Raw genomic sequence first — 25,408 nt, forward strand, 5'->3', positions numbered from 1 at the left:
AATTCAGTGACGGAGCAGATCTGATTTAAATTGATTAAAGACAGACAATTCCCTACACCCTGTTGGGCATGTGCCAGCAGTAACGACGCCGTAACTACTGATCTGCAGAGAAAACACATCTATGTGCGAATGACTGCTGGGAACGAAGAGGGTAAACAAGCCACTGGAGAGGTGACCCAGACGTGGTTTCAAGGAGACCTGTACCATTACAAACCAATTGCCAAATCTGTTCTAAGCTCAGGTAAGGTTAAAAAATAATAATAATAAAAAAGAATTAATTCTGGCACAGACAGCCAGACTCCACCCCATCATCATCATCATCAAGCTGTCACTGGATTTGTGGAAGACTGGTTCATGATGCAGACACAGGATGCAAAAAGCAACATATATATTTATATATATGTAAAATACATGGATATTGGAAGAGGGAAACAGAATTAATCCATTGGACTTAAATTCCTGCTCTCCCCTAATTACACGTTTATTTCCATCAGTAGGTCACACAGGTTATTAATGTGTCAGAATGCACACTGTTTTATATAAATTCCCTTTGCCCCCAAAACAACTGCTTTGGTAAAAATTGTCCCTTACAACTTACTTGGTTAAAGCATAGCTGATAACTTACTACAGCTAAGGAAGATCAGCTGAAGTCATACAATGTAACAAAGGCTAAAACTGAACTCAGTCCAATATAAAATGGCCAGAATAATAAAAAATTCATATAAATAGTCAGATGTACACATTGGTTACCACCTCTGCGCTTGACGGTACTACAGGGAGCTGTAACCTGTCAGTGCAAGTCACCTGTCCAACTATTAAAAAGAAATAATAATTAAAAAAATCAGAATGCACCAAAAATAGCGATCAGAATTATGCTGCTCTTCTCTAAACTGGAGAAGAGAATTTCAGCATCTCCTGGCTCGTCAGCCACACAGGCAATGGTGTCTCACATGTTCCAGCAGCAAGAAAACAGTTCAAAACTTCCCGCCCGCTGAAGGTTCTGACTAGCACCACTTCTGTGCAAGTTACGTGCACTGGCCTGGCACCCCGCCAACGCCATTTTGAGAGTAAAATCTTATTTGTAGTGTATAAATGTAGCACGAGCGTTTGATTCCCGACATGCAGATGGAAAATACAAAAGAATACTAATAATATAAAAAAATAAAGTGCTGCAGACGTTCTAAAACAAAGGCAGATGCAGAAGTTCAGATGAATAAACGGGGTAGCCAAGAGGCGGGTCCGCAGCTTGCACAGTAAGGTTTCGCAGAAGAACGGGGTGTGCCTGGATGCTGTAGCGTTCCTCATCATCATTTGTAGCATACAGCAGCTCCCAGGACAGATTTGCCCACTGACCTCGGACAGCTTCGTCATTAAGCTTTCCCACTTGTACTAGCAATTCCTGAAGAGTGAGGACTCGCCCAGTGTAAATTCCCTTTAAGAACAAACAGATCAAGATGTTCAGTACATTCTCTGAGAAGATACCCAAGCATTTGGGTTACAAAGCACTAAATCAAGCTTTGGGGCTACATTCTATTAATATCATCCCTTTTAAAATGGCAAAGTGTATGAACTAGTCTCAGTTCAACTCTTCCACCTAGGAAGACAGTCAAGAAATACTGCTGCATCTGAAGAACAACACGCTGCGATTTTCAACAACAGCGATGTCAGCTCCCGTCTAGTACAAACAAACTTTGGTTGCATAGCAGTCATCTTTTGGAACACAATGAAAAAGAAAAAAAAAAAGCAGCAGAGAAGAAAACCACCTTGCTTACTAGTAATTTTTCTTCTTACCATGTTTGGGTCATGCCCCAGTGAAAAAAGGTACGGCTTTTCCTGCAGAACCGCTTGCTGCCACTCGCGATCTGATACCAACCCAATGTACCAATCATTTTCATATTCTTCCAAACAGTTAACCAGCTCCTTGAAGTTCTCAACGGGACCCAGGCTTGCTTTGTCAACCATAAGCTTAAAAGTGTATCTGAAAGGTACAAAAAGCCATACAGTAAGTAGTGCAGCAAAAGACAGGAGAAAGCAAGCCTCTTCAGGCTAGAAAAGGCAGGAAGGCAACGTCTAATGTTACGGAGCACTAGCAACTTCCTAAGTTACCGCTTGTCAGCTGAGTCACTAGAAGTTAATATGGGGAGGCTTTTAGCTCACCCAGATGTAAAACACATTAGCTTAAACATCCTTCATTCACCTCAAACACTGTTACTGCTGCCTGATAATGAGATGTGCCGAACATCTAAATCCATCACAATTCTCTTACAGATTATGGGGACAATGAAAACGGGTTTGTTTCTCCACACGTAACACGGTGGATTTGCAGTGCCGGCGGCAGCTGCTGTGGGGCAGGGAAGGTAGAAGGCATCTCCATGTCAGTCTTCGCTGCCTGGGGTCACAGGCAATATTTGTGTAGGAAGAACCTACAAAAACATTTAAGTGATACAGTTTTAACATGAACTACTCTCAGTGAAGTGAGGCTGCCCTTCAAAGCAAAAGGCTCTTTATATCATTTTTATAATCCAAGGAATTATTTTTCTTTTACCTGAATGCTTTTAATGCAAGCTGGAACAGCTCCGGTTTGCCAGTTAGCCAGTCCAAACCAACAGACCATGGAATGCCACCAGTGTACGCTCTGAACACATGGCTCGCAGCAGGCACGGTGTTATCCAGTCCAAACAGACCAAAACAACACGACAATACTCCGTGGATGTATAAGTCTTTCAAAGCTTTATCTTTCATAAGGTCTTCAAGTAAATTGGAAGGCTTTTCTTTCAGATGAAAAAAGTCCAGTTGACTCAAAATAAAATGGTACCATTCTTCTGGAAACCTCTGCCTCATCTCATTGACCTTGGAAGTAGGCACTGGGGCTGTTCTCCATTCTTCAGGGATGCTCAGTAGCTCTGAGTAACAGCAACTAAATTCAACATGAGGTACAACTTCTTGCTGTTTCCCTTTGTCTACAGCTGGAAGCCCAAGCGCAACAGCCCTGTATAATTTATCTTCTGGTAACATTTCTTGTGGGCCATCTTGGCTCTGTGTTTCTACAGATCCTGGAATAGACAGATGTACTTTTGGTGTCATTCCCAACTGCCCAGGTTCTTTTCTGTCTTTCATTCTGCCACTGGGTTCAAGATCAAAAATGTCACTGTCATCAGTCCAGTCCTCAATTGTATCAACACTAAAGCTATCTTCTTCCCTCAGAGGTCTGGACCTCTCTACTGCACCGCTATGCTGATTTTCTGGAAACGATCCTTTTTTGTTCTCGTCGGCATTGCCTGGGCTTCCCCATGTTTTTGATTTTTTGTAACAATACTGGACAAGCATCCATACGAGCACTTTAATGAAATCATCTTTCAGTTGCTTTAAATTCTCATGAGAGTCAATTATTCCAGATAACACATTTCTGGCATCGGAATACAGCCGCACAGGTAGAACAGTACAAGGAGTCAAAATGTGTCCGAAATGGTGATTAGGAGAGAGAATCTTTGTGTGCTCCTGATGTTCAAAGGCCATTTCAAAAATTTCATCAACTCTGTGAGCTTCAGCAGCATGACAGGATGTTTCCTGCAATTCTAGCCCCTAAAGCATAAATGAAAACAATTTGGTTTTAGTCTTCACCAGCACCTACCCTTAAATTCTAGCAAGCTGTTTTCTTGCAACAAAATTTTTCTGAACAAATAAAGGTACATTCCATTGTCAGTGTTTCCACAACTGAACCTACAAATCTAACTAGAGACAACAGCAATAGCAAAGCGCTCACTACAATGTTAGACACAGATCAATGTCTTAAAAAAATAAATCTTTGCCTCATACAGATCTTATTAGCCAGCTTATTAAAGATGTGTCACAAGCTAGATGATAAAAAATGTCACATCTGCTAAGCACATCAGTTGCGAGATTAGTTAATGTAGCAATAACACTCATCTTAAAAAAAATGACTGTAACGTCAGGTAGTTATATTGCTGAAATGTTATACAGCAAAATGTTTGCATGATTTCAAAACATTATCATGTCTGTCCTTAGCATGCAGTTACCTTAATGTTAACACCACAGTAAGTGAAGCCTTTTTCTAGCACCAATATCCACATCAGTCTATCCTGAAAACGGCACAAGTAATGTGATCCAGGTAGAGAGAGACCTGGACAAGACAAAAAGCCAAATAAAACCTATGGTGTTGCTGTGGTATTTTATTGGTGAAAATCTTTTCTACATGCCAACTGAGGAATTCAACTGCAAACACAAAATATTTCTGCATCAACACCAGAATCAGTTAAAACTGGCTAAGTAGTACCCTAGAATCTTAAAGAAACTAGCTGCAAAGCTAGATCTTCAAATTGTAGTGCTATCTTTGAAAAGCTGTGGAGAACTGGGAAACCCTCACAGAACTGTGGGACTACAATATTCGTACAGGACTGGGGTTAAGCAACCCACCCTCCATTCCCATTGCAGACATGACTTTCATGATTAAAGTTCATCTTTGGCTGCATTTCCAACCGCACAGTTCCCACTACTGTCACCTGGAGATCTAAAATTCTTATGACTGCCGAATACATTAAAGAATCATCATCTAGCACATGAGTATCTTACTGGCCCTATCTGCTGTGGAGTACGAAGTTTATTTAGTATGGGGGAAATAAAAATGTAACTGAACCGGATTTGTTACCTACACTACCACTTCCTAACTGACTTCTCTGTATTCCAGAATGATTAGAAAATATCCCTTAGGATGCAAAATCCAGACTGTAAATGATTCCGCTCAAGTGCCAGCTTACGAATGACATAGTATCACTCCTATGGTACAGATATATAAATAGGGGCAGAGCATGAGCACCGGCTCATCGTTCAAGATTTGTGAATCAGTATCGTACGCACTGAACACCAACAGTCGGTACGGCAGAGATCGTCTGTAGTCTTTCTGAAATACCTTGGTGCGTCTGTGTGTGTAGGATAGATCTGATCCCACTGTATTAAGTCTGACATCACCAAAAATACAGCCACAGAAAATAAACTGGAATTTGGAAATGAAGTTCTGAACAACTTCAGATCATGCCATCAAATTTGTGATTTGACATCACAAATCCCACAATCTGGCTCTCACTGTAAAACTCAGATGTCAAAAAAAAAAAGGTACCTTTTCTCTCTTCTACCTATTTCAATACAAAGTGCTGTGCCCAACTCCCTTGCAACTGGTGGTTATACTGTAGCTCTTTTAAGTTAGAGCCCACCCTCAACTTCTCCAACACAATGGTGCTGTTCTTAAGCATATTTGCTGCCAGTTTATGACCTGCTTCTGCTGTCACTCATGTCCAAGTGACCACTCACTTGCAGAGAATTTTACTTTTAGAATGTTGTAAGATGAAATCAATGAAACCAACCATTAGGCTGTAGTTAAAATTTAAGTAACCTTTTCTATCCCACTGAGCTAATGAAGTGCATTTTCTTGCTAACATTTTGCAAAGATTTTAATTCTTTTCTTGCTAGCTGTTAAAGCTACTAAAACTCCTTTACACAGAAGAAAGTATGGTTTTAAATTAAAAAGGCACACAAAGTGATACCTCATAATTTTGAACTTGTCTGAGAACACCATGTTTTTTCTTGCTTGAAGACATTCGTTCACAGATTTTTCCATTAAAGAAGAGACATTTTCCCCTTCAAGACTAGTCTTTTAAATTATTTAATCTGAAGCATACATGCCACCAGAGTCATGATGGCAATGGGGAAATATATATATAAAATATATGTATATCTATAAAATAGATAAACAGATAGCTATAAATATTATATATCTATTATAAAAAATAGATAGGCTTGATGCAGCAGACTAACTGAAGTGTCCCTCCTCTTTAGACGCAAAGAGCTTCCTAGTTTTTTAATACCTCTTCTCTACGCCAGTACTAAAATCGCAGCAGACATTTCCTAGTAAAGCACTTGCATATCGCCTTCAGAAAAGCATGATTAAGGTTAACTTCCACTGTCTTCAAATATTAGTCCATTTTTTCTAGTCATAAGCCATTTTCTAAGAGGCTTACGTAAATATTTGCCTCTGGTCTAAGGGCAACGATCCTTTGATTATTCAGGTTACACAAAGACCGTTTCTCAAGAAAACAAGCCTGCAGTTTTAACTCTTATTCTGCCTCCAGCTGGGAAAACGACTCAGCATTTCTCCACCTCTCTTTATGTAACTCTGTGCAATACCCATCATGATGGCTTTCACAGGCGTTAAGACCACGAGTCCTGTTACAACCATACCCTAACCAGCTGCACAAGATACGACATTAAGTCGCTTGACACACCTCTTCCTCTCCACTGACTGTCAGGAGAACACCTCCATTTATTGCCTCCAATTAGGTGGGAGGAGTGCATACCATCTTTTTGGTCAGTATGAAAAGATTAGGATTGATACTGCTTCATCACCATTTAGTTTCTCCTTATTTTAAAGATAACAAACCAGCATTATTTTTTTACAAGAATGTACAAGTAGAGATGTACAAGAATGACAAAAGTAATCACTTTTTTCCTCAAGTGAATAATCTCTGAATATCAGATTTAACCTATGCCATGAAACATGGTTTAAATCAGATGCTATGATTCTCCTGCTCTCCAGCAAAATCATGTTTCCTAAAAATATTTAGCTACATTCCTTCACAGTGTTGCTAGCGTACCTACCTAGGCTACCGGCTGCTAGTGCAGACTGCAGAGCAACAGCCAGACTTGGAACCATCTGCTGGTAGTACACGGTATCGGAGCAAACACATGCTGTAGCGCCCACAGGTCCTGGCCAGCTTCGGATGGGCCGAGGAAACCCAATCAAAAATACCGGTAGCGTGAAGAGTGGCAGCAAGGGAGAAGAAAGGAGTGCAGAGATGGCGACAAAGGTCAGCAGGATCGGGAAGAAGACGACATTGAGTGTGATTAAGGTGGCAGTAGATTTACGACGTTGTTTTTTCTCTGTCCACGATGTCAAAAGAATAGCTATGGCAAACTGCAACTTTGAGACAAACTGAAGCAGCCGATCCCGTAGGATACCAACCTGCAAGATACGTACAACAGGCACGTTTATTTGTATCCTGTATCATATCATATTTAGCACTGCCAAAGCTGTCTTATCTACAATAATTTTAAGAAAATAAAGTGTGATTATCATTGAGTGGTATTAGAACGTAGATCTTAGTACACAGCTTTTTAGCTTCTGTTTGCTAGGTCCTGGACTGTGTTAAATCTCTAATGGGGGAAGGCAAGGAAACAAAGACTTCAAGTGACAACTATCTGCTTAAATTTGCATTATGACAGTTACCAGCAAGAGTCTGATTCCTGTATCAAGGCTCCTGTTCCACCAGAGGTCTGGATTAAACACCAACATTTGAGCTATTGACATGACCACTATGTCCAGCAGGGCATTTTCTGTATTCTGCCAGACCTAAAATACAGATATGTTAGACATACATTTAAAAATGTATTTATCTATCTCTGATTTCATGACCTGGAATATTTCTTCCAAGTCACCTTAATACTTAAATCATGTAGAAGAGAATTTTTTAGGCTAATGTATTTAAAATTCAAATTACCATCCTAAATATTCTTGTGAATCCAATGCAAACAGACACAGAATGAAGATTCTGTAGCGAACGGTCTAGTGACAGGAATGCTATCATAGCAAACGGAGACACTGTAATTGAAATAAAAATAATTGATTTGTTTTCAAAAACATAATAAAAGTCTATAGAGGTAAGCAGTCTTATTGCAGAATGGAAATCCTGGTGTAAAAAGAGAACTCTTCCCTTTATTATTACAAATTCCTTTTGTGTTAAACTTCCAGGATATCAAACAGCATATTTGGACTAATTGCCCAAGACAGCAAACATTTATGTCGATGCTCAGTTGTTACTTGCTATTACTTTTTTGTTGTTTGTTTCCCCAAGAGAACAGGAATACTCATATAAGTAAAAATAAACGTGGGAGTTGCACTCATCAATCCACTTACCCAAACTGATGCTTCTTTATAAAATTAATTTAGATCAAATTTTGCTTCCCCCAAAGTAATTACATCTGTTCCTAACCTACCAGAAAGGAGACTGTTCCCTTTACTAGCAAGTTGTAAGAACCAAATACTTAGTCAGCTTGAAGACTCTCAACTCTTGTTTCCGAGTACCTTGTAAAAAACTATACAAGAGCCATTTTTTCAAAAGTGAGTATTGATGTTATAACTAAAATCCTTTACAAGGCCTTGCTTTCTGAGCTGGGCTTTTCAAAAGCTCAACTTTTTAGGTTTACACATAAAAAATAAATAAATAAAAAAAAAATCACTAATCACTTCCAAATATTCTGAACCAGTAATTTTGACCTCAATGCACAATTCAGCAAAGCATCAACAAGTATTTCCAGCTACTTGGTTTTTCTTAGAGTTCACAGAATCTTGCACATACAGTAATTCTAGTGTTGTTTCAATCTCCCTACAAGCATCATCTAACAAACAACAGACAGCACGTATTCCTACCTAGAGTTAGTAAAATCCTCCTGACAACACCAACTTTCATTAGCCTTCTTTGCTTCTCCATGAACACAGTCACAGTCCTGACATCCTTTGGATAAAAGGGGTTTCGGAAGACTCCAAACAAGTACACTCTCTGAATCTCTCTAAGAATCCACATAATTATAAGTAATACGATCAGAATGTAACTCGCTATAGCCTGAGGACTGGCTTTGGAAAATGATGAAAAGCCTGCAAATTGATGCAGCAGGCTAGCTTCTATGAGAGCAAATATCAACACAGTCAAATAAAAAATAAATTCCCTCCACCCAAATTGTATTCTAAGACCTCTGTGCATATTTTTAGATTTGCTGGAGGCTAAATGGCTGATCATGGTGTGTTTGAAGGCAAAACCAATCTCGCTTAGGTTAAGACTCAGTATGAACCCAAATCCAGTCATGAAGAGGATCACACCGAGAGTGCTGGGAATGAAATACGATGCTATTGCTGTTCCAGCAGAAATGAGAAACATTACTAATAACCTGTGAAGGAGAAAATAAAGAAGATTTGCTTGAAAAGAAAAAGGTTATAAACAATATTGATATATTTTACAATTATATAAACAACATTTACTTTGTGTTACTTGACATAGGTGAACCTCCTAGTCCAAACTCCAAGAGTTGTTCCATTCCCCATAGAAAAAGCGCATCAAGCGGGGGCAGAATTCCCATTGCCCATAAGAACGGCAGAAAAAGAAATACGATGTGCAAAATCTGGTTTGTCTGTTCTAGAATGGCTGTGTTGACAGCAAACCTGGATAAAAGAAGAAATGTATTTGACTTCTGTGAAGGAAAAGATAACTGATGTGGGGAAAGACTTTTTGTTTAACTACTACAGCAAATCCAGAAGTATAAATATTACATAGTCAATCTACAAAACCTCAACTAGTATCTTCTGAAAGTAAAAATAAGGACATACATTTCTGCTTGAGGCAGTAGTACGCTAATTAGAGCGCCAGAACACAGGCTAATTTTTCATTCAAAAGATTTGAAGCCTTCAGATTAAGCAGATGGATCAAGTGATGCAAGTATCCTAATTGTTTTGATATCATTGTGCTAATGCACTCAAGGAATACTTGTGCAAAGAAGAAAGGTCCACAGGCTCCAAGACCCTGACTCTTAAACAAAAAAATGCTAAGTATTTTTTCAGAATTACAAAAGCGAAACTTTATGCAAGTCTAAGACTCAAGATATAAGTCTTAACCATGAAAGGACTGGCATGTTGCCTGTACACCAAGAGGTAAACTCTCTTTAGGCATATGAAATGTTATTTTGTACACAGAAGTATGAACAATCTTCCTGTAAAAATACAAAGATCAGTATTAGAAATCTGCATAAATTCTAAGACACACATAGTTCACCAGCTAGCTAATTAAGTTAAAGGTGGACTGCTAAGGTATTTAGTTTCTCTCTACTTCTTACTAAATAAGTAAGCAAGCTTCAAAGGAATTTTGTTAGGAATTTAAAGAATGTCTGAATTTTCTCCTCAGGAAATTCTACAGAAGAATTTGGGGTCAAAGACCACAAGTATAATTTTCATATCCAAACTGAAGAGGCAACTAGGGTAAATCATTAACAAAGACATCTCCAAGTGCAAAACTAGTAAAATCAAATGTGTGCCTTTTTAAAAATGCATTTGAAGTATCCCAAACATAAAATATGTACGTGTGACAAAGTGATAGAAATATCATCCGACATGAAGAAAGAATGCATGAAGTAAATCTAAAAGCATCTTGCTTTAAGAGATTCTACAAATACTTTAACTAAGACACTCATCTGAAAAGTGGAAATATAAAAGTCTCCCATTTGTAGACTGACATTGTTCTTTTGTATTACAAAAGCATTTAAAAATCCAAGTTCAAAACCCATATAACAGAAATACAGCAATGTTCACATTTGCTTATCCACTAATTAAAACCAGATTTATGGTCCTTTTTGCCTGTAATTTATGACTCTCTGCAATCCCTTTGCAAGAGATTAAATTAGAAAATATGCCAGGGTGAAATCTGGATATACATCCAGTGCTCCTCAAGTTTGCAGTGTTTAGATCTACAGTTCCAGATCAGAAACCTGTTTTTTGAAAACATACCCTTTAAAGGATGATGCTGCAAATGCTCTTGTAGAAAAATACTGAAACTGACACTAGAAGATATTTTTAGCTTTCCCTTACTTAGAAACTTCTCTTCCTAATTTACATGGAACACTAAAATTTTAACAATAACCTTTTATGCACAACGTAGAGCATCAATTTCTACCATCCACTCTCCTAGTTTCTTTCTTTGGAGTTCCTACAGTTGATTAAAATCTCAAAATAAATTTCCCTCACAAGAATCATTTCATCTTTCTCATCAAAAACATATAGAATAACCATTACTTTTATTAGCTAAACATCATATTAGGTTTACCTGTGTGCAAGATCCACTGCAATAAAGACAAAAATATAGAAAGGTCTCATCAGAGCAGTGATTTCGTAAGTATCCAGTGCTTGGAAAGTAGCTGTTTCGGTAGCCGTGTTTATGATTAACGAATACTCTCCTATACATACAGTCACCCATCCAAATACAAAGATCATAACAGTTCCTCCGATGTTGCTATACAGCAAGGTTATTCTGTTTGGCAGCAAATACCAAGTTCCCAACCCACACAACACCCCTGCCAGAAGGGAATGAAATACAGTGTTGATTATATACTTCTTGCCAGGAATAATAAATTTTACTGTCTCTGAACCTACACAGCTGGAAAATTCAAACTCATCTTCATCCGTTAGGGTATTCTGAATTTGCATTCTTTCTACTCTCGCTGTTTTCTGTTTTGCATATAGATTTGTCATCTGAAGGATAAGTGCAGTAACAAACATCAGTCCTCCTGAAAGTGCTGCAGTGTAATAGTCTTTCATAATGCCTAATTGGTACAAAAGTGTTCCTACTCCTCCCAAAACCCATGGCGTCAAGAAAAGAATAATCTGATTCACGTATACGTAAGGAGGGGCGCAATAGCCTAATTTAAACCGGGGACCTCCCAGCAGAGTCTGTGGAAAGCGCTTCAAGAAGAACTCCTGTTTGTAATCATTCAGCAGAGGTACATCTGGACCCATTCTTATTGTTCAGGAATGCTGGATGGATATCATTTTTCCTGTAAGAGAACAGAAAGAAAAAGACAGAAACATTACTGAACCTGGAACTCAGAACTTAACCAGGGAATTCTTTTGTCCTATTTTTATTTACCATTCATTTTCATTTATCGGAATTCTGACACGTTAGTGTTAGAAGACATCATCCTAAAGCACCCACAGAGCCTGCCAGAATGCAACTACTAAGCAGACACCTAAAATGGAAAAAGACACTCTGTTTTAAAATAAAGAACACGTTCGTGATCTGAAGCTTTAGGCAACAAACACATAATCTCTTCTTGCGATATGATAAAACCGACTCATCTCCACACCAGAAACCTTTCTAAAACTGACATTTTTTTCCATCTGGTCTGAATCCAATCACATCTTGCCACAGACCTCTAATTCCAATTAATCCTGTTAAGGATCTCCATATACAAACAGAAGAGTTAGTGATTTCAGTGAATAGCCACATAAATGCAAGGATACAACCACCCCAAGTCCCTGTAAAAATCAAAGCCTTATGAAATAAACTAAATGTAAAAAAAATTAGTAGAAGCATTAAAAATTGTTTTCAACATCAGCATTTTTACTGTCATCCCTACACAGCCTAGCTGCCAAACAGGATCTCACTGTACTAAGCACTATACGTGACAAAATAAACAGTTCACTTTAGGCTTCCTAAAACATATAAAATAAAAAAAATAAACACAGTACTTATGAGCTGCAGCAGAATCGGCATATATTCTTCTGTATGTCAGTGGAGAAAGCTGAAAAAAAAGGAAGAAAGCTACCTGTAAACATTTATAGTGAATCATCAAATAGAAATCAGATATAGAATTCATTTAGAGAGGATAAGGCGATGCAAAAATAAAGATGGTAACTATGATATGAAAGTATAGTTTTATGCTACTAGTCACGAAAGCAAGAATCTACAAATGGCAGGTAGAAATACTCAAGATAAGAAATAGGGCAAAAAAGCAGCATGAAAATGCAGTGCCAAAACACTTCATTAATAATAATTCTAACAAAAGAGATGTTGGTGTACATGAGCAGATGTGCAAGTACTGAAATTAAGACTTTCTTCTACGGACCTGTATAATCTGATGAATGATTGTTAGCCATCACTGTTGATATAGTAAAAATGACACACTCAGCTGCCGTGGAGTTTCCAAGCTACTGTGGTCTTTTCTTTCTACAACACCAAATGCTTTTAGTCACTTCTGAGAACAATTTACTCCTTATATTTAAACAGATATCAATCACCTGACTGTAGGGAGATACATCAGGGGAATAAATTAGAAACAGTGCAAATGAGAAAGATTAAAAGCTATTCATATGCATTATCACAACCGCAAATTTGCATTCAGGGTCCACAAAGTCAATACACTCCACAATGCAAAGCACGACCCCACAGGCTCCATAAGTAGTCTCCATGTAGGCTGTGGAATTATTTTTTAAGTAAAAATTCCGAATTGGAATTTCAAACTGGAATTTTTACACATAGACCATTGAACATGGAATACTGAAAACACAGAGGTTTTTTGGTCATATTATTTCAAGAAATTGGAAGTTTCTTAAGGGAAGGAGAAGGCAGCAGTCAGTCTTAATGGAAAAGACACATGTTGACAATGGAGAGGGGAATTCATTGCAGTCAGCTCAGGGATTTGAGAATGTAACAGGGACACACCCAACTAAAAACAAATTTCAAATGTAATTAAAAAAAAAAAATCACAATTCATCCAATCTTGTTTAGAAAAAGAAATAGTTTAGAGAGCTACATAGGCATGAACCTAAGTTGCTGCGAAAGTTCCATGCGGTAGACGATTTGTATGCATGGAAATGACAGAAGCTGAGTTTTAAAAGAAACATAGAACCAAAAGGTGCATAGTTTTCCTTGAAAGTTTTCTGGCAGCTGTGTTCTTCTGCTCTAAAAGCTAGTTTTCTTTCAAGTTCTAGTCTGCATTTGTGTTTGCCTTTATATCGCTAACAAAACATTAGCAAAACATCTCTCTTACAGTTTCTATGTTATCAACAGACATCTTTGTGTGAGACACAAAAATGTACGCACATAAACAATATAGTTCTACTTGGCTACAGTCCAGAATGCGCCATAAAAAGATATGAGTTTATTTATAAATTAAAATCCCATGACTGACGCTTAAGAACTATGGAAATGATACACTTGACTGTCCTCCTGGCTTCCAAATAGTCAGGTAGCACATTTAGGGCTTCAAAGAGGCACTCCCACGTGTCTTGATATTTCTGTGCAAAGCCCTAGCAACAAGACTCCACACATTAGCGAGTGTTTACAGGATCTGGCTTCAATATACATTCCTAACATACAGGCCAGGCCTGACTTTGACAACTTGCCTGGTTACCCAAACAATCCCCACCACAACAGTTTGTCATCACCAGCAGGGATCCATGCAACTTATGACTATCGTAACAGGGACGGTAAAAGGACTTTAACACCATAAAGTCATTTAACATGTTCCTGCCCTCCACCAGTAGCCTCTCTATGTCCTTATTACAGAAACAAAGCAAGTCTTGCTCAAATTCAGGCAGAAGCTCACTGGAGGGCATGAATTTTTGTCTGAACATAAACCCAAACCATCAGTGGATGTGAAGGATGATTTCAAGCGGATTACAGAACATGTGTACAGTTCTCTGCCACCTAAGCTGTTGAAGCACATAAGGCTTAAAAATACTCACCTCAGTGGTCTTCCAGGTCTTTTCATGCGAGACTAAGTAACGGTTTTAAACCACCTGCTAGCACAGGAGGGAGGAATGCCAGCGTGGGAGGCGCACGGCGAGCTGCAACAGCCCCTGTCCAGGCAAATGCAGATGCGCCCCGAGCCCACCTGTGTGCACAGACACCCGCGCCTCCACTCCATGGTTAAAGTTTCATTCTTTATGAAGAATTATGAAGAACTGAATCCGGTTCAGCTGCACTGCAGGCAAGCTTCCAACCCAGCAGCCAGACGGAGCAGGCTGGGGACCCCTGCCAGCCCTCATCCCGCAGCAAGACCGGGGATGCAGCGTTTCAGGTCCACAAGCTCCATCCAGCTATGGGAAGAGCATCCTGGGACCACCTTTGGGAAGGGCTGTAGCCACCTCCTTCCCGAGACGCCTCTGCACCTGACCAGACGGGCTCCCACCAGAGCCACCATACCTCCTACCCAGCCACCTCTTCCCTGGATCTTCTGCAGAAACAGGAATTAAAATAATCAACCAAGCGACCAAAACTAAAGCCTCTGCTGTTTTCAACTGCGGAGAGGAAGGGAAGCCAGGCACCCGCCGAGGCACGGCCGGTGGGCAAACCCAGGGGAGGGCAACGCCGGTCAGGCAGAGCCAGACGGGCCGGGCCGGGCCGGGCCGGGCCGGGCCGGGCGCGAGCTCCCCCCCACACCTCCCGCTTCGGGGAGGCCCTGGCGCCTCTGCCCGCTCCACGGAAGGGCAGCGGGCAGGTGGGTGTTTGCGCCCCTGCGGCGAACGGCCGGCGCCGGTGAGAGGCAGCCGCGGTAAAAAGCCTCTGCGAGGCGGGCACCTACCTCTGGCCCGGGCTCGGAGCAGGTCAGGGGCTTTGCGGGGAGGGGGGAGAAGGGGAACAGGGCTGAGCCTGCGGCGGGAGGAGTAGGAATGATGGCGGAGCGGTGCCCCCTCCCGCCCCGAGGCTGTCCTGAGGGAGTGCGAAGGGCTCAGGCTACAGACGGGCGCTCCTCCCCACCGGCGGGTGTGCCCCTCCGCTGCTGCGGCTGCTGCTGCTGAAGACGGCGGGGCCGTGGGAGGTGGAAGGTTGAGGCGGCTGCTAACGGCGGCGACGAGGCCCGGCCTCGCTGCTGCGGCGGCCCCCTCCCCTTCCCGCCCTCTCTTCCCTCCCCTCGGCCACCGCCGCCATTTTGCCCGCCTGAGGCACCCGGTGGCGGCGAGTTGCTGCGGGGGTCCGCGTTGCCTGCGGCAAATGGCCCCGGCCCACGGCGTGGTGGCGGAGGGGCTTCTCCGGGCGTCTTTGTGGCGGGGGTCGGCACAGGGAGCTACGAGCGGCGGCGAGGGGTTGGGCGCGGCGGGGCTTGCCCCCACGGCAGCCCGGCGCCCTGAGCCCCCCGGCCACCGCCCGCTCGCCCTTCCCTCGGCAGTACGTGTTTTTCCAGTTGTGCTTTCCACACATAACCGTCTCCTGCTGTTAAAATTAGGCGTGAGACCTCTCTCTAGCTGTAGCCTGCCAGCAGCTTCCCGGAGGGAAGAAGGGTGAAGAAAACGCCTCATTGCACAGAGGAGCTGTGGCAAGGCAGGCAGGGGCTACCTGCGGCCGCCATGGCCGGCCGCGAGCTGGGCCCTTCGTGGGGTTCCCTGCCCGCATCCCTCCATATCCCGCCTTCCAGCAGCAGCGTCCTTCAAAGATGGTCCCTCTTCAGCTGCTGAATTCCTCACCCAGGTGGCTTTGGCTTCCTCAAGTTTATTTCCGTCCCTCTGAGAGCTGGCCTGGTAACACCAGAGGCTGTTTTTTCATTGCTTTTGTACTTGCTCTCATTATCTTCCCATATTAAAAGTGCAAAACCAACCAAGTTAGTCTGTTTCTTTAATTATTACAACATACTCAATACACAACATTCTAGTATTACATTAAAACATTTAGCATGATACTCAACCCACAGCATTCTGACATATTAAAATACTCTTAAAAGTTTCCTTAATTTTAAATGTTAATGCTCTTTCTCTGTTTATGTATAACTAATTCAAGATGAGAACACTGGTTCTACCCTCAGGTAGAGGCAAATGCATTTTCAGTTTTCTTTTAGTATCATTAGGTTAAATAAACTTGAGCACTCACCGGTGAATTGAAATGTAAACCAAATACTGCAGTAGTACTCACCGCTTCAGATAACACCCATTAAACATTGACAATATTTAATGGAGTGAGCATGCTTAATATAATTTATACCTAATAATGCTAAAATGTATACCTCACTGTATTCATCAGAGCACCAGGGCATGCATATGTCTACCTTAGTATCTCTGTTATAGCAGTCACCATGTACATTCTTACAGTTATAACCATTTTGATCTGAATCCCTAATAAAATTTAACACACAGGTATATGCTTGGAATTATAGATACACTAAAAGAATTACTGTAATCAATTAAATTCTTACCAGAAGTATTAGAACCTTTTTGTAGGTCTGTTAATCTTTATTCTTCAGACATAACAAAAAGGCAGTTAGATTGTGGTATCCAGTGTAAAACCTTGGAAGTGCTACCAGAGGAATAATGCTCATTTTCTGAGTTTCTTTTGAACGAAGTTCAATGGCACAAATTATTAGACTGGAGTCCAGCCTGCTGAAGACAAATACCAGTACCTCCAACTAATTGTCTGGGTTTTTTTCAGGTTCCTTGACTTAAGATTTACACACACTGTCCTTCAAATATATCTTTTGCAATCCTATTAAAATTAAGTATTTATATGTCTCATAGATACTGCAAGGAAAGTAGCATCAGTCAGTGCAAAGTCAAAGGTATTTACTGGAGAATGGAGCATACTAAATTATTTCTCTTAAGAGTTCTAAGAATTTTCGTGGTCATATAAAATAAGATAAAACCTGCTAACTGAGTAAACTGTTCTAGGTAAACTCTGCCAGCCTCCAGCTGTCTTTTGCAGATTATCACACAATGTGTAACCGCAAGCATCTGAACTACGCCACTGAAATTAATAGGACTCCTCATCTGCTTAAAATTATGATACATGTAACCTATTTGCAGACTTGTGACTTGGTTTTTGGCTTGCTTCTTTTTAGTCTTTATGTCTATTAATCCTGACTCCCCAAATAATAATTTTGCACGTTTCCATATTTTTAATGTTTGTTTAGAATTATGCATGCAGAAGCAAATATTTTTCTTACCAACCTTTCGCCTCTTTAAAGATAAACCAAAGAAGTAATTTCTGGTTTGGAATGCATCTTTGTATACAGCTATAAGGGTGGGAGGAACAGATGTTTTCCTGCATTTACTGATTATTAGAATCTAGTTTTTTAGTTTCTAATTAAAAACTAGAAGATAGAGCTTGTAGGAGATTATTTTTTTAAAGAGAATTAGTGCTAGGTAAAAAAAAAAAGCTACTTTCAAATCAGGTCATGGATGTTATTTATTCTCTTTTTCCTGGTGCCCGAAGTTAATTATTGGTATATTGAGATTTGTAAGCCGGCATTCCCAAACAGAAGAGGTCAGAGTGAAATCTGACACCTCGTTTTACTCAGTCTTTTTGTTCTGCATCCCATAGGGGCCCTGTCTTGTGTTTATCTGTGTCGCTTTCTGGAAAGCTGCGTATGCTGGATGTATGTTATCCATGACTACTTTTCTATGGCTCCCTTGGAAGTAATGCCTTTCGACAACATGGCCTTAGGCTGGCAGAAAAACATACTGGGGAGCTTGCTTCTTTCTGGATGACTTTATCCCTTTAAAATTAACTTTACAAAAAAGTACTCCATTCCTACATGTGGAAGATAACTGTTTTCCTGAAGGCAAAGGCTTCTGATGACATTTCTGAGCTACCATGAAGAGTTCAAGGGTAACAGTCATTCACGTCATGAGTTTTATCACCTGAAGTATCCACTCCCATTCAGCTCCCCTTCCTGTATGGCAGGTAAGCATATGCTTCAAGTCATTTCAGAATTGATATCTAGCTATTTATTATGACATTAAAGCAATATAAAAATATTTCTTAGCAATTTAGTTTTGTGTATAATATAGGACGGGTTTTATGAGAACTGTATTCTTCCAATATTGCTGCCAGTGAAGGACAAAACCATCTGTGAGTTTGCAGATGCCCTATCTTTTAGTTTTTATAGGATATTCTTAAAATCAGGAACTGTGAGCTGAATTCTTTTTGTTGTTTATCAAAGCAAGGCTTTCCTATTTTTTTTCTTCCCCTGCTTGCAGTTAGTGCTGAAAATGATTATGGAAGCGATCTAGTTAAATATTTTATGTTTTGGGAAGGACTCACTTGCCTTGGAAGTCTCTTTCCATTGCTGTGTTTTGAGAATCTATCACTGATCCGAGGAGAAAGGGACAGAGAAAGAATTACAAATTGCAAATTTGTTTACTACTGGAATCGTAAGTGACAACCCAGGATTGACTGTGGGATATTCTGCATCTTTAGTTTGACAGGGTGTAACAGTCCCGTGGCCATGCAGACTTCACAGTTGTCATTTATACCACAGTCCGTGGCCACGCAGATGTTGTGGTTATAAATGGAGACAGATCATGTGCAAGACGCTCCACTCCAGTGACACACAACCTTTTACTGCTAGGGCTTAAGGACAATTTGTAGCTGCCATGGCAGTAATAAAGTTTGTATCAGCTACATGCAAGGCAGTGTATCCTATGTCCTTGAGCACTGCACCCAATTAAGAATGGTCATATTCACACATGCTAGTTGTTAAAGATTAGGTTCAGATCTCTGCCATCAGGCATCCAACTTTGGAATGACTTAAAAGAATATTATTGACCCAAAAAATTAATTCAGAGATCTAAGTGAGACGTTTGAGCTTTGTGCAGATTGGGAACAGAACAAAGTAGATGTCTCTGGAGGATAGTTTGGTGCTCACTAAGTGGAGAGCTGCTGTCGTTAGCCATTGGGAAACATCACTCCAGGAGCAGGTCTGGGCTGCTGTCATAGTGCATCTGATTCCTCGTTGTCCATAAAGTGTCTTGGTGCACTCAGAGCTGGTACCTCCTTAAGAAGGACTAAAAGGCAGTTGTGTGGGGCCAGAGACTACCTTTTGCAGAGTAGGCTAGTGGCCGCCTGCCAAGGAGGCCAAGGACATTCTTAGCCTGAAAGGGTCCGACTCACTGTGCCGCTCCATAAAAGATGTCTTAACCATGAGGCTACAGACAAGACTATGGAAAAGCCATTGTCTGCTATTCTAGTAAAGTCAGACTAGAGAGGGAGCCTCATCCCATCACCCAAGGATGAGCACTTCCCTTGTGTGCCTGACTGAAAGTATTAATTAGTCCTTACCTGTTGCTTCTAATTAGGTCTTCAGAAAAGCAGACCAGCTATGGAAGATCTCAATGTGAAGATTCTCTCACAAAATTTCCACAATATCAAGGAGTTCAGCTATGGTGTCTCAGTGTACACCAGCATCATCACTTGCTCCTGCAGCACTACAGGCCATTAGGTCTGCTGGTGAATCTCCCACCGATTCGCTGCCAGCCATCAGAATGCTTCCCAGGAACAGAGCTGCCCCTTCAGAACTCTTTTGGGTGGAAGTATTGAATAGTGTGCTTAGACACTAGGGGAATGTTTTGGGTGAACTGGTTGCTCTCGAGAAAAGCTTGTGAGCATGCCTCTGTTTAAGCCTGTCCAGGTCTGTCCTAAGTGGTAAAACAATATATAAAGAGACAGAAATGGTAAAGCACAGTTCTGTGCTGGTGCTCTCAGCACACTGCAGTACTGTTAATTAAGCTTGGTTAGTTTGATGTCCAGTTTTTCTGACTTGGGTTTTGATCTATTCTTTCAGAATTCTGAAAGTCTGCCTTTTTTCTTTGTATGTGCAAGTACATTTAAAAAGGATTTTCATAATTTCTTTGTGTCCAGCTTCTCTAATAAGGTTGGACAGATTCTCACAGTTTCTGTTGCTAATATGATTACTGGCAAATAGAGCAGAAGGTTCAGAAGAACAAAAGAAATGATCTAATTTTAGTAATGGTGCAGACTGAGTCTGTCATTTTTTTCTCTTTTATCCTCCTACCCTTTCTGAATGTCAGAACCTCTCCCAGCACTGCCTCTTTTCAGTTTGAATTGAATTCTTGTTCTTCGTCAAGGACTGGGCACGATGAGTTTTTAGATACTCCTCTGAACAGAAGATGTAGTATTTGAGAGGCTTATGAGTGAAATTCTGACTTGTCAGAGGTAATTTGCTAAGAATGAACTGCTTCCAGCGAAGCTGTTTTTGCAAATTAGAAAACCTTATATCTGAATTTTCACTTAATATGTATGTCCTACTTCTATTATTCATTTTAAATCTTAAATTGAAGTTTGAGTCTATTACAGGATAAAGATGATAAAGGAATTCAGTTTCTGAAAGACAATAAAGGTTGCATTTAGTGTAGTAGGTCTCCTCAGCTTGCAAGGTGCTCAGACCTCTATCCAGTGAAGTTCTTTGTCCTGGGCATAACTGAAGTATGAGAATTTCTATAGAAGCCTTAACATAAAATGTATTCTTTCCAAGGCAATGGAAATACTAACATGTTTTAAATTAAATATATGGTTGCAAACTTTGCTAGGTTTGGATCTCAGGGGATTGTTCTAGTGAGCAACAGTTACGCTTGTCTTAGTCAACCTTTATTCTTGTGCTCCTGTTTTGGATGTGAGAAATAAACAGGCTCTTTTTGCAATTTGCAGGATGGCAATTATAGACATCTGATGTGCAGAACTGGACAAGAAGGCAAAGAATAAAGAATAAGATGGTTTGAAGTGAAAATTGCTTGAGCAGTTACAAAATGCAGAGAACATCCTTTCTTGGATGTTATTTATTGAGTGTACAACAAAAACACCAGTACACTTAGAAATAAATTATAGTTCAACGTTGAGAGACATATTACGAAATGAAAAATAAAGCCAGCCTAAAGATTAATTTTATTCCTGAACAGGTCTATTTAAACAACCATGTCAAACTTGATTAAAAATGTGCAATCATTTTTCAAAATAAATCATTCCTCAGTATCTCGCTTCAGGTTGTTTCATTTCATGTCGTCTATATAGAAGGGGGCAGACGAGCATCGCAATTAAATCTATAAAACCTAAAAGCATACTCATGTTAAAATAACTTCATGTGATTGATGTAACAGACCACGCTATTAGGCCTAAAATTGGGCTTTGGAATACATTTAATGTACTTTAGGATACTAGATTCATCTGGAGATGCTCAGTAAATAATTAGGCAGACCTCCTCCCCTAAGTTGCGTGACGGACTTAAAAAACAGGCTGAATGGTTTGGAGGTGGGAGAAGTATTGCTTCTCAGCTTTCTGTCTTTGGGAATTATATTGACATTGCTTTTACTGAAATCATTAGGTCTGAAAAAAACGAAAGTTTAAATGTATTCCAGGAACTGGAGCTTTAAAAAACCTTCTGCCAAATAGGCAAGGTTTGCCATGAAATCTCCCTTACCTCTACTGAGCAGCTCATCATTTAACCAGGAAATGGAAGGGAAGGACCAATCTCCCTCCATTCCTGTTTTCCATGCATGGAGAGGTTTGGATGGTTCCACCTGGAGGCTCAGCTGATGAATGCAGTGTTCAGACTGGGACAATGTCCCCTACCAGCCTGCAGGGCTGGACAGGGCAGGCTGAACGGTGCTGGGGAATGGCCACACAGCAACGTGGCTGTCCCCCACGACACCGTTGTCTGCGCCCATTGCATCACACAGCGTTAACAAGAGTCAGCTGCCTGCTCCGTCCTCTCACTCTCCTGCTACAGTAAACACACGCATGGCTGCCAGCCCACCCCTTCCCAGCCGTGTTCAGTCTTGCTTATCCCTAATCCCTTTCTGCTCCGGTGCCTGGCCATTGCTCCCACTCTTACCTACAGTCATGGAGCAGCACAATATTTCTGTTTAAATGAATGTTGGTGAAATGCTTCTCATCCAGGGGTGGGGTGAAACACTAGGAATGGACAGGATGGTCTGGGGGTTGCTGACAGTTTTCCCCAGAGTACAAGAAGGTCAGCTCTCCCAGGCTTCTCTGTTGGGCGCTCTGTAACCATCTTCACAGATCTTTCCTATATCTACCATATGTTTGCCACAGGTTGATGTTCTGGCTGGGCTAAGGCATCCGTAGCCCTTTTGGTGGAGCAGAGCTTGTGGCCCAGGCTCAGTCACCATTTCAGCCAGCCCCTCCCCTTGCTATCACATGCAGCTCTTACCAGGGCGCTAATACTGTGGCTAACGATGGATGTCTATATTCCTGAGGTGCATTAAGAAATCTGGCATATAGCCCACAGCTAGAGCTCAGATTCTGCAACAATAATGTTTACGTTGGCAGGCCTTCGAACAGAAACTCGCATTCACTCCAGCTGGCTGGTGTGATTCTAGCAATTAATTCAGCTTTACCAGTGGCAAGAGTTTGTTGATACAGCTTGTTGCTCTTCCTGTTGCAAAACACATCAATAACATTGAAAAAAAAAAACCCGGTTAGGCAGTCACAGAATCACACTGCGTTGAGGTTGGAAGGGACCTTTGGGAGTCATATAGTCCAAGCCTTGCTCAAAGCAGGGTCATCTACAGCAGGTTGCTCAGGGCTGCATTAGTTAGGTTTTGACTCTCTCCAAGGATGGAGACTCCACAGCTGCTCTGGGCAACCTGTTCCAGTGTGTGACTTCCCTCCCAGTAAAAAACTTTTTCTGCTTAAATGGAGCTTCCTGTGTTACAATGCATGTCCATTGCCTCTTGTCCTCTCACTGGGCACCACCAAGAAGAGTCTGGCTCTGTCTGCTTACTCCTTCACATGAGGTGTTTATACATAGTGATAAGATCTTCCTGAGCTTCTCCAGGCCAAACAGTCCCAGCTCCTTCGGTCTCTCCTCATACGATAGATTCTCCAATCCATTAACCATTGTCGTGGCCCTTTGCTGGACTCATTCCAGTATGTCCACGGCTCTTTTTTACTGGAGAGCCCAGGACTGGACCCAGCACTGCAGATGTGGCCTCACCAGTGCTAAAGAGAGGAGAAGGATCACCTCCTTTGACTTGCTGGAGATGCTGTTCCTTATGCAGCCCTGGAGGCTGTTGGCCGCCTTTGCTGCAGGGTCACATTGCCGGCTCATGGCCAGGCTGTTGTCCACCAGGACCCTCAAGGCCTTTCCTGCAAAGCTGCTTTCCAACTGGGTGGCCTCAGCCTGTCCTGGTACCTGGGGTTATTCATCCCTGGGTGCAGGACTTCGCAATTCTCTTTGTAGAACTTGATGAGATTGCTGTTTGCCTGTTGTAAGTCTTTATAAAGAACCACTTGGGATAGAGCTGGAGGGATGGAAATTGGAGTATCTCAGGTTCCACAAAATCCACATTGTTAATTATACAATTTTTTCATCATGACTCTCACATCTGTAAGACCAAGTCATCATCCTGAGCTCTGGAGGCTGTCAGAAATCTGAAATGAGAACAAAAGCAATCCATACAATGATTAACTTTGCAAGTTTTTATAGGAAGAGGAACTGCAAGTATTTAATTCTCTGTGTTGTAATCTGAGTCCTAAATTTTTTTATTTATAGTATTTTTGTTTTAACTACAGGAATTCTGCCCAAAAATAAATGTGTGTAAATGGAAGCTTCTTGGTTATGAATGAACCACTTATTTTCTGTATATTTATGTAACCGAAAATCATCGTTTCCTCTGCATACGATGTTTTTTCTGCAAGGTTATTCTTTCCAACAGCAAGGCTTCACCACCTCTGCCCTCAGCTTACCTATGGCGAGGAAGTAGAGTATCCATGTTTTTTTCCTGAGTATACAAAATATAGCAAAATGCTGGCTGTGAAATGTAACCCACTGGAATTGCCGTCAGATTGCCAAATGTCCTGAATATGTCCAATCTTTTCTTTACCTTTTTCATGTTCTCTGTTATTTCATGGGTAGAAGGGACCTCTAGCTTCATGGAGCAGTCTGACAGAGCTCTTGGTTTCTTCCTTTACCTTTGCCATCCACATTGGGCGGTCATCGATTCACAACATGGATTCACACCCAACTGTGAAGATTTGTTACTTTGGGCCCTACCTTGAATCCAGACTTTCCGGTCTGTAGTGGATGGCTCAGACAGTGCATTAAGGACATCAGGACCATAATCCTGGTTTCTGGGGACAGTAATGAATATGCCTTTGTGTTGGAGGCAACCATTTGGATGTCAGGAGTTCTGAGGCCTGTTCTTTCATCCATACTGAGAAATTTAAGCAAAGCCAAAACCCTTTAGCTACCTTTCTTTACCCAAACTCACGGAATAATTTTTGACAGAAAAACATAGTTTACTTACTTTTTAAATTTACTTCTTTGGTTTGAAATTTCTTTGGTTTCCTTCAGGTTTTATGTGTCAAATTTTTCACTAGCACCAGAAATCAGATTTGTCAAGAAGGTGTGCAACCAGAATAACAACATTATAAAGGGGATGTAGCAAAGAAAGAAAGTAGAAGTGTTGCTAAAATTCATTTAGAATATTTACAATTAATCTGCTCACTCCTAACTTCAGTGTTGGAGCAGGCCAGGGAAGAGGCTCTTCATAGCACGGTAGTATGAATCTCTTTGGGTCCATGGAGATCTGGGCTGCAGATATTAACCCCTCAGCTCCATTCCCTGCATGGCTGGCCATAGCCCAGTGGCTTGCTGTCTGTGGCCCTGCAAATACAGTGCCTCGTGCCTCCCCTCCAGGATGCTTCAGTTCAGAGGGTGGAGGAATGGGCTGGTGTTTAAGTTACTTGACTGAGTTGCTTCCAGGCTAAAAAAGTGAAAAATTGTTTTTTAAACAAATGTGGTTTTATTTGACCTTCAGTGAACCTCCTAACTTCAGCTTCCCCCCTGCAAATCAGGTACTGTCAGGCTAAGTTGTTAGGATACCAGGTGGTAGGAGGGAAAATGTAATTATTTAAAAAAAAAAACCAAATCCTTCGTAGACAGAGCTCATCACTTGTAAGTAGGTCAGAGTTGTTACAGAAAATGTAGAGGTAGTCATACTAACGGTAGGCTCCGGTTTGTTTAATAGGTCCTGTTAACATTTAAGACCTTTTTT

At 41.1% G+C, this 25,408-nt stretch overlaps 1 protein-coding gene across 10 annotated transcripts; it reads right to left on the reverse strand.

Moving 5' to 3' along the window:
* Nucleotides 1–371: 371 nt before the first annotated feature.
* On the reverse strand, nt 372–15,296 carry PCNX4 (pecanex 4). Of its 10 annotated transcripts, none has more exons than XM_064461004.1 (13): nt 15,193–15,296; nt 12,356–12,408; nt 11,754–11,853; nt 10,935–11,661; nt 9,104–9,283; nt 8,498–9,012; nt 7,569–7,669; nt 7,298–7,420; nt 6,670–7,033; nt 4,038–4,141; nt 2,546–3,582; nt 1,792–1,978; nt 372–1,432 (listed from the first exon to the last, which is right to left on the reverse strand). In XM_064461004.1, the coding sequence occupies exons 4-13, from the start codon at nt 11,621–11,623 to the stop codon at nt 1,181–1,183; spliced, it is 3,552 nt and encodes a 1,183-aa protein (XP_064317074.1). In that variant the 5' UTR covers nt 11,624–11,661; nt 11,754–11,853; nt 12,356–12,408; nt 15,193–15,296; the 3' UTR covers nt 372–1,180. The 10 variants fall into 10 exon arrangements, with proteins under 10 accessions (XP_064317074.1, XP_064317073.1, XP_064317071.1 ...); XM_064461003.1 differs by adding an exon at nt 14,354–14,407 and having other exon boundaries at nt 11,754–12,408; nt 15,193–15,218; XM_064461001.1 differs by lacking the exon at nt 15,193–15,296 and adding an exon at nt 14,354–14,993.
* Nucleotides 15,297–25,408: the final 10,112 nt, after the last annotated feature.

The sequence above is a fragment of the Phalacrocorax carbo genome, chromosome 9 (genome assembly GCF_963921805.1).
Source record: "Phalacrocorax carbo chromosome 9, bPhaCar2.1, whole genome shotgun sequence".
In the NCBI taxonomy this organism is placed as follows: domain Eukaryota; kingdom Metazoa; phylum Chordata; class Aves; order Suliformes; family Phalacrocoracidae; genus Phalacrocorax; species Phalacrocorax carbo.

Coding starts and splice junctions, on each gene's coding strand:
- PCNX4 (XM_064461004.1), bottom strand. CDS start 11,623: ATGGGTCCAGATGTACCTCTGCTGAATGATTACAAACAGGAGTTCTTC. Junction 9,013..9,103: donor CCTATGTCAAGTAACACAAA/GTAAATGTTGTT, acceptor TCTCCTTCACAG/GTTATTAGTAATGTTTCTCA. Junction 1,433..1,791: donor TGGGGCATGACCCAAACATG/GTAAGAAGAAAA, acceptor TTGTTCTTAAAG/GGAATTTACACTGGGCGAGT.